Source organism: Aythya ferina (assembly GCF_964211825.1).
Source record: "Aythya ferina genome assembly, chromosome: 6".
Classification (NCBI taxonomy): Eukaryota; Metazoa; Chordata; class Aves; order Anseriformes; family Anatidae; genus Aythya; species Aythya ferina.
In genome coordinates, this window is record NC_140303.1 from 21,426,109 (window position 1) to 21,441,225 (window position 15,117).

Sequence of the window (15,117 nt, forward strand, 5' to 3'; positions counted from 1 at the left end):
TGTTCTTACCAAAATGAAACCAGAATTTATGAATGAGTATAACCATGGTTACCAGTCACAAGCAGATTGTGTTGCTGTATTACAGCTCAACAAAATTAAAGAAAATCAACCAGCATTCTGTTTGCACGGAGCATTAACAACATTTTAGCATTCACTTGCATTGTGGTAGTTTACCATCTGCTCTGACCAGGTGGCATTTGTATAAACCAGATAATGCTGTTGTCAGCACCTGTGCTACATTTCCTGGACTTTGCTCCATATGATCATTTCCAAAACTGACTGACTTAAGACCACTCTTCTGAACACTAAAAGTAATTGCTGAAAGATTACAGTTTTCAATAAAGTAGCTGTGTGTCTTACCTTCAGGAGATATTTAGGAGACTGCATGCAAAATATAAAGGAAATTAAGCACTAAGTAGTAATAGATCAAGAAAATGGATTTTGTGTTGGGGAAGAAATCAAAAGAGAAAAAAGACAAGATTCAAATTAGTGATGGTACAAAGGGAAACAGATTTCCATAAGGGCAACCATAAAAATTTCAGTATGGTTTTGTAATCTGTGATGTTTTAGCCCAAAGTGGTGTACATGCACTAGTACACATCTCAAACTAATACATGGGAGAAAAAAAGATGCAGTTTGATTTCAGTTTTAAGGGTAACAGAAAACACGGTAATGTATGCCAGTAAAAAAGCCTTATCAGCACAGACAACATCAAACATCTTAAGAGGTCATGTGACAAAGTAAACATTAATGACCTAAGTCAGAACAACAGACGTGTCCATGGGGAAGGATATGGGAGTGTTTCAAAATTATCTTAGCAAGACAACTGCTTTCTGCGCATTGATATCTAAATCTCTGGTAAAGGTCAGGTAGAAGACAAAGCAGTGAAAACTGACAGTAAGTTCAGAATAAATGGTAACATTTAATGTTAGAAGACAGACAATTTAATCACAAAGAACACCAGCAGCAAACACATAGTTTTCAATGTGTTTCACTGTAGTGAAGCCCAAGCGCCCATGAATTTGAGCATCTAAATTGGATTCTTTGCTGTCTAGAAAAGCGTAGACTCCTAATGATATTTTCATTGGAGTTTCAGCACTTGTGATCTCTTAGTCATGTTTGGAATATCTGCTGTCCAATAAAGGGTGAGCTAATGCTCTACCGTTTGGGCAGTATGATAACATGAGCATCTCCCTTTCACAGCTACTTATTGTCACCAAACTGGTAGAATCTTATGATCTTTAAGACTGATACTCTGTCAAATATGGTTTACTACAGTCTGCTGGGTTCAAAAGGGTTTTATTTTGGTTTTGTTTGGTTTTGCAGGGGGAAGGGAGTGGGCACACAGAAAAACAGATGGTCAGAAACATTTACAAAGGAGGATGTAATATGACTTTTCTCAGAAAAACAGGCTACAACCAGTATCACGAGATTACTTTTTCTTTGGGGTTGTAAAGTCAGACCTGTGAAATCTGTAAGGACCAGGACAAATTTCAAAATCTTCTTGACTAGAAACATCTGAAGGTGGATTTTCTTTGATAGAACATTGAAGCTGGGCAGATTTTGCTCTAAGAATTTTAGAAGTTTTATCTCTAGTTAATTTATAACATTGTGAGTATATGAAGTTATGTGGCTTTATGGTACGGCAATAATCACGTGTATAACAGGCAACTGGCTTTATCATAACTGTCTTGTCAAAAGTGATAGAACATAATAAGAATGTCATGATATAATCTTGTGTTTTAAATCACTAGCTGCTCTTTTTAAGCTAAAATGAAGAATAGTCCAACAGTTATGTCACATTTTTACATGACAGTAGTCGTGACGTATATACATTTATGTGATTACAGCTGAAATGGAAAACAGCTGACCTAGAAAAGACAAACTGTTCCATCACTAAAAAGAATTGCTTCTAATAGTTTTGAAACAGTATTACAAGAATGATTTGTGATATCATGTCACCTTACGAGGTCACTGGAAATTATTGTTTTCACATATTGGCTACATCTGATGTTGGCATGGTATGAAATAGTATAAAACTGATAAATACATTAAGCAAAAAAAAAGCTCATAAATTAAATCATAAGTAAAAAAAATCCAAACTTCCAAACAAAATTATGGCACTTTTGGATTTGTTTTATAAAGTGTAAAATAGTAATTTAAAATATTGTTCCTGAAGTTATAATTTCATAAAACTTGTATTTTTTTCAGCTAAAAACTGTATTAATTAACATTTTCTGAATAGCACTGTAGTTCTTATGCATGTCTTTTAAATCCTTCTTTAAAAAAGTGAAGGGTGAAAAAAACCAACATTTAAACACTACTTAGTATAACTGAATATGTTTATTAAAGCTCTAAAAGTGAGCTGCTCTATTCCATTCCAGCTGTAGCAATAAAATGCATGCTTACAAAGGTTCTGCTGATATAAGCTGGATGTGGAAGACAATTTTTGTATAATACAAGAAAATTGGACAGACCATAATCTGTCCTTCAACACTGAAAGCGTTTATACCAGAAAGGAAATAAATCTCTGAAATTCAAGTCTGTGTTTACAGGTATAGTGAAGGATATAGACGTATGGGTGACTCACATGAATTACTGCATCTATATTTGAGCATGAGCTACTTATGATAATAGAAAATGGAAAAAAAAAAAAAAAAAAAAAGAAACAGAAAACCCTAAACATAAAATGCTGTAGACTTTCGAACAGTTGATGTTATCACATTTTAAAATTTTTGTTTGTTTTGTAAAACAAGCAAATAAACAAAACCAACAAACAACTGACTAAGCAAACTTTAACTCCCTGAAAGTGGGGAGGAAGTGCAGATGCTATCAACTTGAGGCACAACAGTTTTCCTCACATATTAAGTGAGCTCAGTTGGTAATACTATTAACTGCCATAAAATCATCCCATCCTTTTGCAATTATGCCACATACTCTTACGGCAAAATCCAACGGCATTTAAATTTCACAGTCATTCATTTAACTCTATTAGGAATAGTGGTTTTGCTGAGTGGTTCTTTTCTGGTTATTTAGCAGTTACATATGTCCCTTGGTTTTTGATTTTTAGGTTGATCTGAAGAGGAATAGATCATTTTGCCATTTTGCCTTTCATATGGTTAAATGCACTAATAAAATTCTACCTAACTGAATCTTTTTCTAGGCTAAAAATTGTCAGAGAAAAACCTTGAACCCACCGAAATCAAGAGGAATAGTGCTACTGACATCAATGTTAACTGAGATTTTACTCCAGAATTTTTAAGATTAACCAGTAGTAAAGTGATTCTTCACTGGATTCTACAGTAAGGTTCTCACCAAAACCAGAAACTGTGCTCCCAACTAAGGTATGTTTTCTGATTTTAAGATAGACTCTAACTTGGTAAGATCTCCTCTATATACCTACATCAGCTAAGCATTTGAACCGTAATCTCACTGTACCATTTCATATGCAATTACGTCTCTTCAAAAGGACCACTACTAACCTTGATACGCCCAGCACTAAGCTGTGAAGGCAAAGACCTAGATGCTGCTGTCACTCTGGCTCTTGCCTGTGCCAAGTTACCTGTTTAAAAAAAAAAGACAGAAACACTGCAAAAACTGTTCAGGAAGCTTAGCGGGGAAAAATTCATATGGTGAAAAATAAACTTGCACAACAGTAGTAAATATATCAGGCCCCACTACACTTCTTCCCCACCCAGCTCATTACTAACTGTGCCTTGCAGAGCATTCAGCATGAGCATGACAGAGAGAGCAGTGTTGATTTAAAAGGGAGGAAAAAGTCAGTGATAAGGTGGCATGTCACTGACCTTAGCTACTGAGCTGATGAAAACAACGACAGCACAAAGGCATACAGCTCAATCACTAGTAATCAATTTCTCTGTGACTCATTCAGAGATTTAAAGGAGAAAAAGACAGCAGAAACAATCTTGTTTCTATGAAATCATGTGGATCCTGAAGTGTTTAGACATCATCTTAAGCTCACAAACTAATGAAAGAGATGAGAAAATGATAAGACGGTATCTTTTCTTGACCTTTTGACATATGGGCCTACTTAATCCCCAATCTTATTGTCCCTTGGGGTTTTTAAAGACTGACTCAATTCCTCAGGCAAAAAACATTCTTTGGTGTAAACTGAAAGATGAGTGCTTTTTTTTTTTTTTTTTTTTTTTTTTTGCTTTGTTTTTAATTGTACAGTATGACGTGTCCTAAACTTTTTCTGCTGTACTTGCAGAAAGCCAAAGTCATCATAAAACAGCTTTTCAAAATAAAGGCTCAGAGAAGAGAGAGGAAGTGATATGGGCCTGTGCATATGCACGACACTCTGTATATTTCAAAGTTTTAGCAAGTCTAGCACAAGATGTCCAAATGTTTTCTCTGGCTATATCTTCAGAGGCTAAACTGTGATTAATAGCATTGAAAGAACCCTTTGAAGCAGGATTGGTGACATCAAAGCCCTAATCCATGGGTGGCAGGATTTTTATAATGAGTGGGAAGCATTTTAACACATTTCAAAGGATTTACAGCATGAATAAACAATAGGCCTCTGCAGATGTACCACACACCTTTCAGAACCAGAACACATAAATAAGTGTCCATTTTAATTTAAATGTAAATAAAGTGTTAACACTTCTTTCAGATGCTAAGTGCCTTGTTTGCATCAACTCCAGTGTTTAGCTATTTGCTTTACAGAAAGACAGTAACTCTAAGCAGTCTTCAGAGTTTTGATAAACTATGTATTACATAACTAGTAAGGAGGCAGGATGGGAGAAACAAAAACCAAGAACACTTAATCGCTGGTAGTTCTTCCATACAGAAGCTGAGCAAACAGCGTCAGCGTACCACTGAAGGGAACTTTTGCTCTTCTCTGTGAACACTGAAAATACCAAGCTCCTGAAATAGTCTGGGGACCAACAGTGAGAAACTGCGATGACATTTTTTAGAGCAATTCAAACATTCTGTATTCATTTTCAAAAGTATTTCCCTTTTAAGATGCTGCCATTAAGATTGTCACACAGAAAGTACGCCCATGATTTTGGAAACTGCTTTAGGCTATAGTGTTAATGTTTATGAAAACTGCAAGTCTGTTTTGAAAATCTTGTGTCTGTATACATACATGCATACTTACACGTATTTGTATTTTGAAAGTCACATATATATGTATGTATATACATATATGGCATATACATCTGTCTAAGATTAAAACTAGGGTTTTAATGAGCATGTAGTTGGCAAATATATTTTTCTCTTAGCTGTAATTTTGATATTTTTCTATGTAAGAAGTTGCTGATTTGAGCCCTTTTTTTGGCTAAAGTAGAAAATCTGGAAAGGTTGTTTTGGCTATGCTTCAGGTTAGCAATCTGAGTCTTCTTTATGCTTGAAAGCCTTGCACTGGAGAACTAATGACACTATATGGGGTAAAACAGCAGAGCTGGAAGAAGCAAATATGATTCAGATTGTTTAAGATTACTACAATTTTGCAGCATTTTATAAAAAGTTACAAAGTTGTAATAACCAAACTAAATATAGAATGATAATATAGTTGTTCAAGGTTTGCCATACTCACAGCTGGCACTAGGTTAATACCTAATATGCCTGAGCTCTCCCTGAACTTCTCATGCAAAACTAAAACTACACTTCAAATTTCTGATTTGACAACATGTTTTATTATTAATTATTATTATTATTATTAATTAATCAGAAGTCTTTCATGACTTCACTTACTAAAATGAAACTAACAAGTGGTCAGTTCCTACTTGAAAAAAAAAAAAAAGAACACTCTACATATCATGAATTTGTTAATTAAGTTCATTTTTTCTCGGGAGTAGGCTGAAACTACATTTTTAGGTCATATTCCCAATTTCTGCAAGTCCTGTGGTAGTTGACTAATTCCAGTTTGACTGCAGTAGTTTTCAAAATTTCTTCAAATATACTTATATAAAATATGCTATTATTTTCAGTACTGTAATTGATGTTCAGAAGATAAAGTTTTGTATTTATAGGCAGAATGGGTGACAGCAACAAAAAAACAGCAGGTACATTCTTTGTTCTTTACATTTTTATTTATTTATTTATTTATTTTCTTCAGCTGGCCATATTGCTGTCTGTTTTCATTGTACTGAAAACAGAAATCCTGATTACATTTTAAATGTTTGTAATCTGCTAGGAGAGTTTTGAATTGACCTAGTCAATTGCTGCATTTTGCAGAGAGTTCTAGTATTACTTTCATCTGAGCATCAGCTTTGGCCGGCTATCTTTCCTGTTACTTGCTCCCAGGAAGAAGCTTTTTCAAAACAGAGATTTCCTGGTTTTCTTAGCATTACTCAGAAGACTTCCCCTAGTGTTCTGACATGAACATGCTTTTATAGGAGATTTCAGCTTGATATTTGCCAATTAGGCTGTTCATTTCAGAGCAATAGGGTGCCATATACGTAAAGTGTGAGATCTATACGCGATGTCTGAAACAAATGCTGAATCCCATCTGGCAGTCTTGTAGTAAGTACAGTCAAGCCAGTGCTCATTCACCTCCAGGACTGATTTATTTGCATTTTTTTCAGTGTGTGTGAAACTGCTAGTTGCTCCCTAAGTTAGTTGCTCCAACAATATTGTATTACCTGGTAGTTATATTCAATATCCCATGCATTTCCGAGATTCTATGCCAGTATACATGTTATTGTCTGAATACAGTATGGTCAAAACACATAACTGTTTACCTAGCACAACTGCAAACTGCTACTGGGAAAAGCAAAACTCATTCATAAACAATGATTTGCTGTCTCTTTTACACTCATAATTCCATTTTTCTTATTGGCAAAGGTAAAGAATTAGCTAAGAATAAGACCAATATTTCCTTATGGATTCTAATCAATTCTTATTACATATGTCAAGTGAACTCCTATACAATCTGTTAATTACTGAATTGCAGCACCAGTTGAAATCCACAGAAAAATGTTACTAGGGTTTTCCTTTCCAGATCAAACACAAAATGATGCTTCAGTAAAAGTTCATGAATTAGTTATTTTAAGTAGTTCATGTTCAGGAAAATTACTATCTGTAACATGCCTGAGCCATTAAAACTAATAACAGGACAAATGTGGCTTAAAAATGAGTCTACATAAAAAGTAACATTTCACCTAGAGTCAGGATGATGTTCATAGTCAGTAAACATTTGGAGTACCTGTCCCTGCATTCAATTTTCATTTACAAGGTCATTTACTACTTTACACACCAGAAATAATAAAATGTTATTCCACTTTGTGAAGAACGTCAATATTTGAAGAACAAATGTTTTTAGATAATATCACAGCCAGTTGAAACTGCCATGGGTTCCTTGAAAGGTTAAACTGGTTAAAGGTTAAGACTGCATTATGCCTTTCAGAATTCTAGCTTCACACACATCACACACATTATATGGTCAACAATTTAGACACCTCCATTTTTGTTTCTTTTTTTTTTTTTTGAAAAGGTGTTTATGAGGGAGGGGAGAGAAGTTAACTGTTAGAATTAGGATGGATCTTTTAAACATGTACATGTTTAATTTTATTCACAGGCATTTCCTTTTCCGTTCAACAGGACTGCTCATTTGAAAGATGAACGTTCCTACCTATGAGCTTGCAGGATCAGAGGCTAAGGTCTCTGGGATTGCTTTATGTCAGTGGGGGAGTCAGACAAGCCCCAATGTTTCTCCCTTTTCTCTCTATTTAATAATGTTAAGAATATCATTAATGCTTTGTGAATTTTCAGTCATTAAAGTTTGTGAAATGCACTGAGAGTTACCAACAGAAAGAAGTAACAGCACAGAAGTCTATTCAATCACTGCTAAACTCACTGTGGCAATGCTCAGCAAAAATTTTGTCTTGAAACCGTATAGAAAATCCAACTCTGCAAATACATTTTTCACTCATACCTTGTTCCAGCAAGGTAGGAAAGACAGTGGTGTTAAAGTACCCTATCTCTTCCACTATGCAAACCCAAACAGAAGAAGTTCTGAAAATATTTCAAGTATTTACATAGCACAGAAAGAAGAAATAGGTTGTCTTTTTTCACGTTGGACTTTGGTACCGCTCTCTAGATTTCAGAAAGGCCTAGTCAGCATTCTTGGCTTTTCTCTTGCATCACTGGCACTTACTGTGGAATCTGGTTGAATTAATGATTTGTCCAGCCGTTGACTTTCCACACTAATTAGGAAAGGTTCACTCTAGCTGGAGGTTGCATAAATTTGTCAGTACTTCATTATTCTTAGGTAATGGGCTCTAAAGTAGTATCAAGCAAGTATTAGTAATATTAGCACTGCATTTATAATGACATTTTGGTTATGTATGCCATAGATCACTCCTCCTTCCTAAAGTAAAAGCATGCCAGGTAAGAATTACATTATGCTTTGATATAACTTTCAGTTGTGAAGTGCAAATGACTTACAGAGAAAGAGCCTAATGACAATGTCACCTTACTGTACAAGCTGTACCAGGGATATTACTATTACAGAGAGGGCATGCTACAAGCTCCTTCCTTATCCTCATATATTTTATTAATTTCTTTCATGCTTCTGGTTCAGATAAAGAGGGGTTACTTGAAATACCATGTAGATACAGTATAATATGGTCAGAAATGCTACAATGCATTCATATTTCATTGACACTACTTCTAATCACAGCTAAGCACTTGCACTCCAGAAGAGGTACAGAGTCAGACAATGTCTTTCACACACACATATTCTTCTCTGTCTTTCCTTTCGGTACATTTTATCTAGCCTAAGGAAGTCGACTGCTTATCTTCATAATGCATTTTCATCTTCTGCTACTGTAAGACTAAGCTTTTCTTAGCTTGCCTATAAATGACTACATGTAATTTTTTATTGGGTACTAATTTGAATCTGGGCACTCACTATCAAAACTATTCTTTTGAGTCACAGGAGCCATTTAAGCTAATCTCGTGCAATAAAAAGCTAAGAATCCAATTTTCTCATATACTACATATTTTACACAAGAATGTATTTATAAAAATACTATCTGTCGAATATAACTATCAATATATACGCACTTCCACTGCTTCTTATTCTGAAAAGAGAAACACTTTCCTATTCAGAATAAGTAAATAATAAATAAGAAATATTTATGTATTTCCAAAATACAATTCATATTACAAAACAGAATCTGATAGCCATGAAAACTTGGAAATGGTGAGCCCTGCCTGGGGATACCCTAATTATAATTGCCTCAGGAACAAAAAAGATGCAATCTTTTGACCCATATCATTTGAAACGAGAATTCTATGCTATAGTGAACTAACAATTTCTGATCACTAATTTGACTTCCACAGAGGTTTTCTTTGGTCTTATTGCTAGCATGAAGTATACATAGATCATATTTACAGTTACTTAAAAGCTTTACATTGCTATACCAGGAGAGGAGAAACTGAATGTAAATTGGGTGCTGTACTACACTCGCTATTGAATACATCACAGACACTTCAGTGGTCGCTTCCCATGCTAGCAAGGCATTCACTGGCAAACAAACAGCATGATGTTTACAGCAACAAATAACTCTGCTTGTAAGCAGGATTCCTGCCTTGTTTAAATATTGTTTTAACACTGTAGGTTAGTAGGCTCCTTGTAGAATGCAAGAGAATAAAGACACTCCTGACAGCAGCTGAGATGAAATGAAGGTCAGACTGCCTGCTGTATTCCAAGATATGTAAATGTACGATCACAGTAAGACAGGTCTTAGTGGTCTAGGTCTTAGTCATCACTAGCTCTTACCCTGACCTAGTAATGACTAAGAAAGCACAAATTATGGTATATAATTTATTACTGACGGTGTCCAAGGTGTTTTTAAAACACAGCCTTGAGTATTAACGGCTACCTTAAGCAACATGCCTGATCTTCCAGATGAATTGAATCAGAGATAGGCAGCCATCTACCCAACTGGAAGTGTGTTCACTAAAATGCAGTCATTTTCTGAAATATCACAGGCACATATGTGATCATGTGACATGCGAGCAAACCTTATGCCATTCTGAGAACATCACAGTCCCATGAAATAACCACATTTACAGCTGGCAGGCAAAGCACGCATGCTATAGTCTGATCATGTGATAAACATGTTTCCAGGTACAGGATCAGAAAAGATCACATGGTTCTAGAAAAGATGGTGGCAAAGAGGGAGTGGATTACAGGCTACACATATTCTCTACCTGGCCACAGTCTTGTGGATAAATGTTAGCCACTTCTGTCCAAACACAGGATTAATGGAGTGATTCACACAGTACAGCTGAGAGCTGCCTGTATGAAGCTGCAGCTAGACAAAACTGAAAAAATGAGAAACTGTTTGGAAAAATTAGAAGTCATGGTGTAAACAATGTTGGAGTTTCCAACTCTCTGATGCCCAGCATTTTTAGTCAGGTCTGCAGCTTGACTAGTTGGAGACCTGACTAACTGGGTGGGGGCTGACATGCTGTCTGCAGCACTGGAGAACAAAGTGACTCTTTTTTTAATCATTTATGCATTGTCAGGAGACATAGGCCATTTCTTTCAGATACGGTCCTTAGTAACTTCCACCCACATCTTTGGTAGTGTAAGATTTGATGCTGTTGTATGTGATCTGCTTGGGACAACAAACCTTGAAATCTCTGAGGAAGAGCAGACAGTTCAGAATGGTGCAGCAAAGCACCTCACCACCAACAGGACACTGACCATTGCCTCCGTACATTGCCCTAGTTCCTGCAACCACACCCACAACTAGATTAGGAGGAAACAACGAAGATGTATTTTCTGTGAAAACCTTAACTTTGAAAAATGCTCCATTAATTTTCAGCATTAGCAAAACCAAACCAAAACAAAAACAACAAACAAACAAAACCCACCAAAACCATCTTTACTGTAATGACCTCCATTCACAGACAAGACTCTTCCAGTGGCACAGAGTCTTCCAGTGGCATCTGGAAGAGTCTGTTGAATTTATGGTTACTAACACATGGCAATTTACATCTGGCCTCACTCATTATTTTATGTATGTGACAGCCTTTCTTTTGTACATTATGTTAAGATTCTTTTTTTTTCAAAAAAAAAATTATATGCTTTGACTAGAAAAGTGAAATTTGATTATAAAGAATGTGGTTACCTTAGTATTTTATCTCACTAACACAAACCACTAGCAAGTGTTCTGGTAGATTACCTCCAGCATCTTGCCTCTGGCTATCTCAGAACAACTGTACTCACATACCAATTAAGCTTCACAGTACTCAGTTGAACCTGAGGCCAGAAAAAAAATCTACAAGAACACTGAATAATCAGGAAAACAAGGAGAAGAAAAGGAGAAGTCAAGAACCATGATTTCTAGCCCACCGTTTGCATTTCCATAGTATGTTCATTTCCCATGCAACGTTACAAAACATTCCATGGTATATATTTGATCACTTAGAACCTGCTACTGAAACTGCTCAGTACATACAAAGAGTCTGATTTAGATCCTAATAATGTCATTGAAGTTAGCCCAATGAATTCAGCAGTTAAAATTCAGGCACATGGAATAAAATGGAGGAAAGCTTTCTCTGGCCTCACTATGACTATTAGTCTTCTCAGTGGCTAAAACCCCAAGCTAGACAAGATAAAAAATGGTGTCAAAAACAGGCTTTTACTCTTCAAGAGAACAGCTGTCTTTTAGAAGTCTAATTTAGGATAAAACATGGTTGCAGAGCTTTATGGAAGTCCCAGACCTCCCCATGTTTGAAATCTAGGCATTAATGGTGCTGACTACTCATTTAATCAAGTCTCAAAGGCTTCTCAATGGAATGTTCATTCCTCTGGATCTCAGCACTTCTATGTATTACCACAAATAGCACAAAGTCAGATATTTTTGTGGAAATTCAAAACATTATTCTGATTTACATTTTTATCTCCACACTATAAAACAAATACCCACTCATACAAACACCCACAAACACATTTTCTGTCTTTGATGCACACACTGACCTGCTATTCAGGCAGTTCTGTTACAAGCTGTCTTACATCAAGCCAAATCAGATCAGAATACTGACCTTTACAGTTTATTGTAGGCTGAAGGAGGTAAGAAAATTTATAGTATTAAAACAAAGTACATAATCATAGTAAGACTCAGACTATGAAATACTCAAAAAAAATGACAAGATCCTGCACACACTTAGATGTTTCTTTTCCACCAAATACACTCATCTCTTAGACACAGTAACCTCTAATTCAATTATTTTGAAAGACTGGGAAATATAAGCATGTACTTTGTAAAGGATACACCCAAAAAAATCCCTAACCATTATAGATATTCAAACCAGCCATGTTATCTGAATATTTAACAAATTTATCTGCTTTACAAAATCACTGCAAAATTTAAGAATAATTGCCCCTCCGAGGTCTGATCTTGGGAACTACTGAATGCCTCCAATGATGTACCAAGCATCTCTGATGCAGTGCCTTTATAGCACACAGTGCCTTTAGAAACTGCCTAGTAAACTACTCGTTAACATAACTACCATACAATATTCTCTGAATATTTCTCTATTTAAATTCTGTGTATGCTGCAGAGTGAGATTCCACAGTCTTTAATATTAAAAGCAATACATCCACTGCCGCCTCAATATCAACATGTTTTGGATTTAGTTAGCATACAATGAAGTGTTAAAATTAATTGTTGTTTATTAGTGTGAGATAACGTCCATTATAGAATTGAGAAGTTAGGTTAGAAACGTGAAAATTTAGAAGATGTCTTTTCTCTTCCAAAAGAAAGGTGAAGAAAAATTATTCTCAAGATTTGTTCTACAGGGGATGTCCTATTACGAATCAGATCAGTAAACTCATCAAGATCTGTTCTTAAACCTTGCCACTTGTACTTTTTTGGGGGGTTCAATTTGCAAGCATTTCAAGACAAGGATCTATACTATGCCTGCTGTCTGTTGCCCATTTTCAATACAATATTATCAGTGAAGTCACATTAAAAATTTTAGACTTCTGCTTGGGCATCGTCCTTTACCAAACATAAGCACAATTAATCTAACTTGGCCTTCCCAGCTGTTGTGCTTACTTCCACATGGAATTCCAGTGATTCACTGACACTCTACTCATATAGAGCTATTCTCAACAGTAAATAATTGTTATACCTTTCATAAAGCCCAAGGTCTCAGTCCTGCTAACTTTGATCTGATAGATGGTTCTCTTTCTAGAGGAGTTTTATTTTTAGGGCTATCTTCGGGTATGTTTTGTTCGGATCCTAGTGCTAGCACATCTTGTGAGTATCTGTGTACTATACTTGTCTATGAAAAAAAAACCTTAGGATGTGAAGAAAAAGAAATACTGAACTGTAAAATGATCAACTGAAAAACTAAAAAAATGTAATCAAACTCTACCTCAAACACAGTTAAGCTACATTTAATTTAGTTTACTGATGTCCCACATCTGCAACCCAGTAAAGTTCACAATTGTTACATTGCACAGCTGTGGTTTAAAGCCTCTCTTTGCACACAACACACTGGCAGCAAAGCAAAAACGATTAACTTTTATATGCTTTTAACATATGGACCAGTCAGAAGTAGGAAAGCCTCTGTGTTCTGAGTGAAAATATACAGCTTCCATTAACCTGACCCAAATTCTTACAAAATATAAATTCTGATTCATCTATAAGCAGAGAGATTATAATTACAATGGCTTTGTTTCTGATTCATTTGCCTTAGAGTGCCTGCAGTTATCTCTTGGAGGTGAAAATACTAACACAAAAGTGCCATTATAATAAGAATTTATCACAGGATAAATTAGTGAAATTAAGATGTATTCAAGTCTTTTGCTCTATTGTGATGTGTGGAATTAAAAGAAAAAATCCGCTAAGCCCAAATGGAAACATGCTATATTTCAGTGACTCTGACACACACCAAGCCAAGAAAGCTGCAGCTATTTATCACTGGATGAAGTGCTTGTGCTCAGTAGGAGCGCACAGTAATGACATGACAGGTTATGTCATGATTTCACTGAAAACACTGGCAAAGCACGTAAGATTTAATTGGCCAAGATTTCACTTTGTGCCCAGTAGAATCTGTTCATGGGGCTGAAACGCAAGAAAAGCCATTTGTTTTCCCCAGGTTCTGACTCTTCATGAAGTATCAGTTGCTAACAAAGTTACAAATAAATTAACACTAAATAGTACTCATCACCTTGAGAAATTGCTAAGCAATGGTGAAAAGTAATTCTTTGATGTGATTTTGCAGAAGGCCCTACTTCTTGTATGCTTTAGTGTGCATAACAAAAACCTAAAACATCTATTTTCACATTCTTTCTCAGCATGTGGTCTGTTGTTTTTTGTTTGTTTGTTTTTAATGAGACATACAGTGTTTATAATTAATTTTTATCTGAGGGCTCTAAGTAGGGCCGGAAATATAAAGGTACGAAGAAAGTGGAGTAAAATCAATGCTGAGGAGGGAAAATGACCTTTAAGCAGACTAATTATAATTAATTTGTTTTTGAAAAAATATATTTTCCTCATATGTTGGGTGAAAATTCTTCCTTGTTTAAATATCCTAACTCTTCAGTGAAGGCTGTGAAAATTTTCACCCCAGTTTTCTCTGACAAATTATGCTCAAATATCTAGGGTGTATGAGCAATGAGCTTATTAACCATGGGTGATACAAAACCACCATAGCACTCTGAATATGTGAGCAATACCCAATGCTACTAAAATTATTAGATATGATGTTGCTATAGCAGTACTGGTGCTCAGCTCTGTATTTATTCTGTGCAGCCAAGCCCAGATCCCACATATCCCTCTCAACTGGGACATGGACATTTCTCTTGGGTTCCTGCTCTGGGAATGGGTAGGCTGGAGTATTTTTCCTTTCCTCCTTCCAGCTAGCAACTCTCCCCAGCAAGGATCTAAGGCAGAACAGAAACACCATGACAAAAGCTCTAAGGGTCTGTGAATCAGGAAAAAGTCTGCAGAGATTGTGTTTCAAGAGTAGAGAATCATACTGTTTCTAGAGTAGAGAATTATACTGCAGCTTTTCTGATAAAATGAAAACCCTCTTGCACACCTTCCTATCTCCTCAGTACAATCAGGTCAGTTGGGGAAAATAAGGTATGAGAGGAAAAATGGAAGAGGGAGCTACAGT

At 35.8% G+C, this 15,117-nt stretch overlaps 1 protein-coding gene across 1 annotated transcript in view; it reads right to left on the reverse strand.

Moving 5' to 3' along the window:
• The window catches only part of MYO3B (myosin IIIB), a 250,167-nt gene that overhangs the window by 127,349 nt on the left and 107,701 nt on the right, over positions 1–15,117 (reverse strand). Inside the window, exons 26-27 of the mRNA XM_084524490.1 lie at positions 3,483–3,562; positions 361–381 (exon numbers count right to left, since the gene is read on the reverse strand). Of these exons, the coding sequence (XP_084380616.1) occupies positions 361–381; positions 3,483–3,562 (101 nt within the window). The remainder of the gene's footprint in view (positions 1–360; positions 382–3,482; positions 3,563–15,117) is intronic.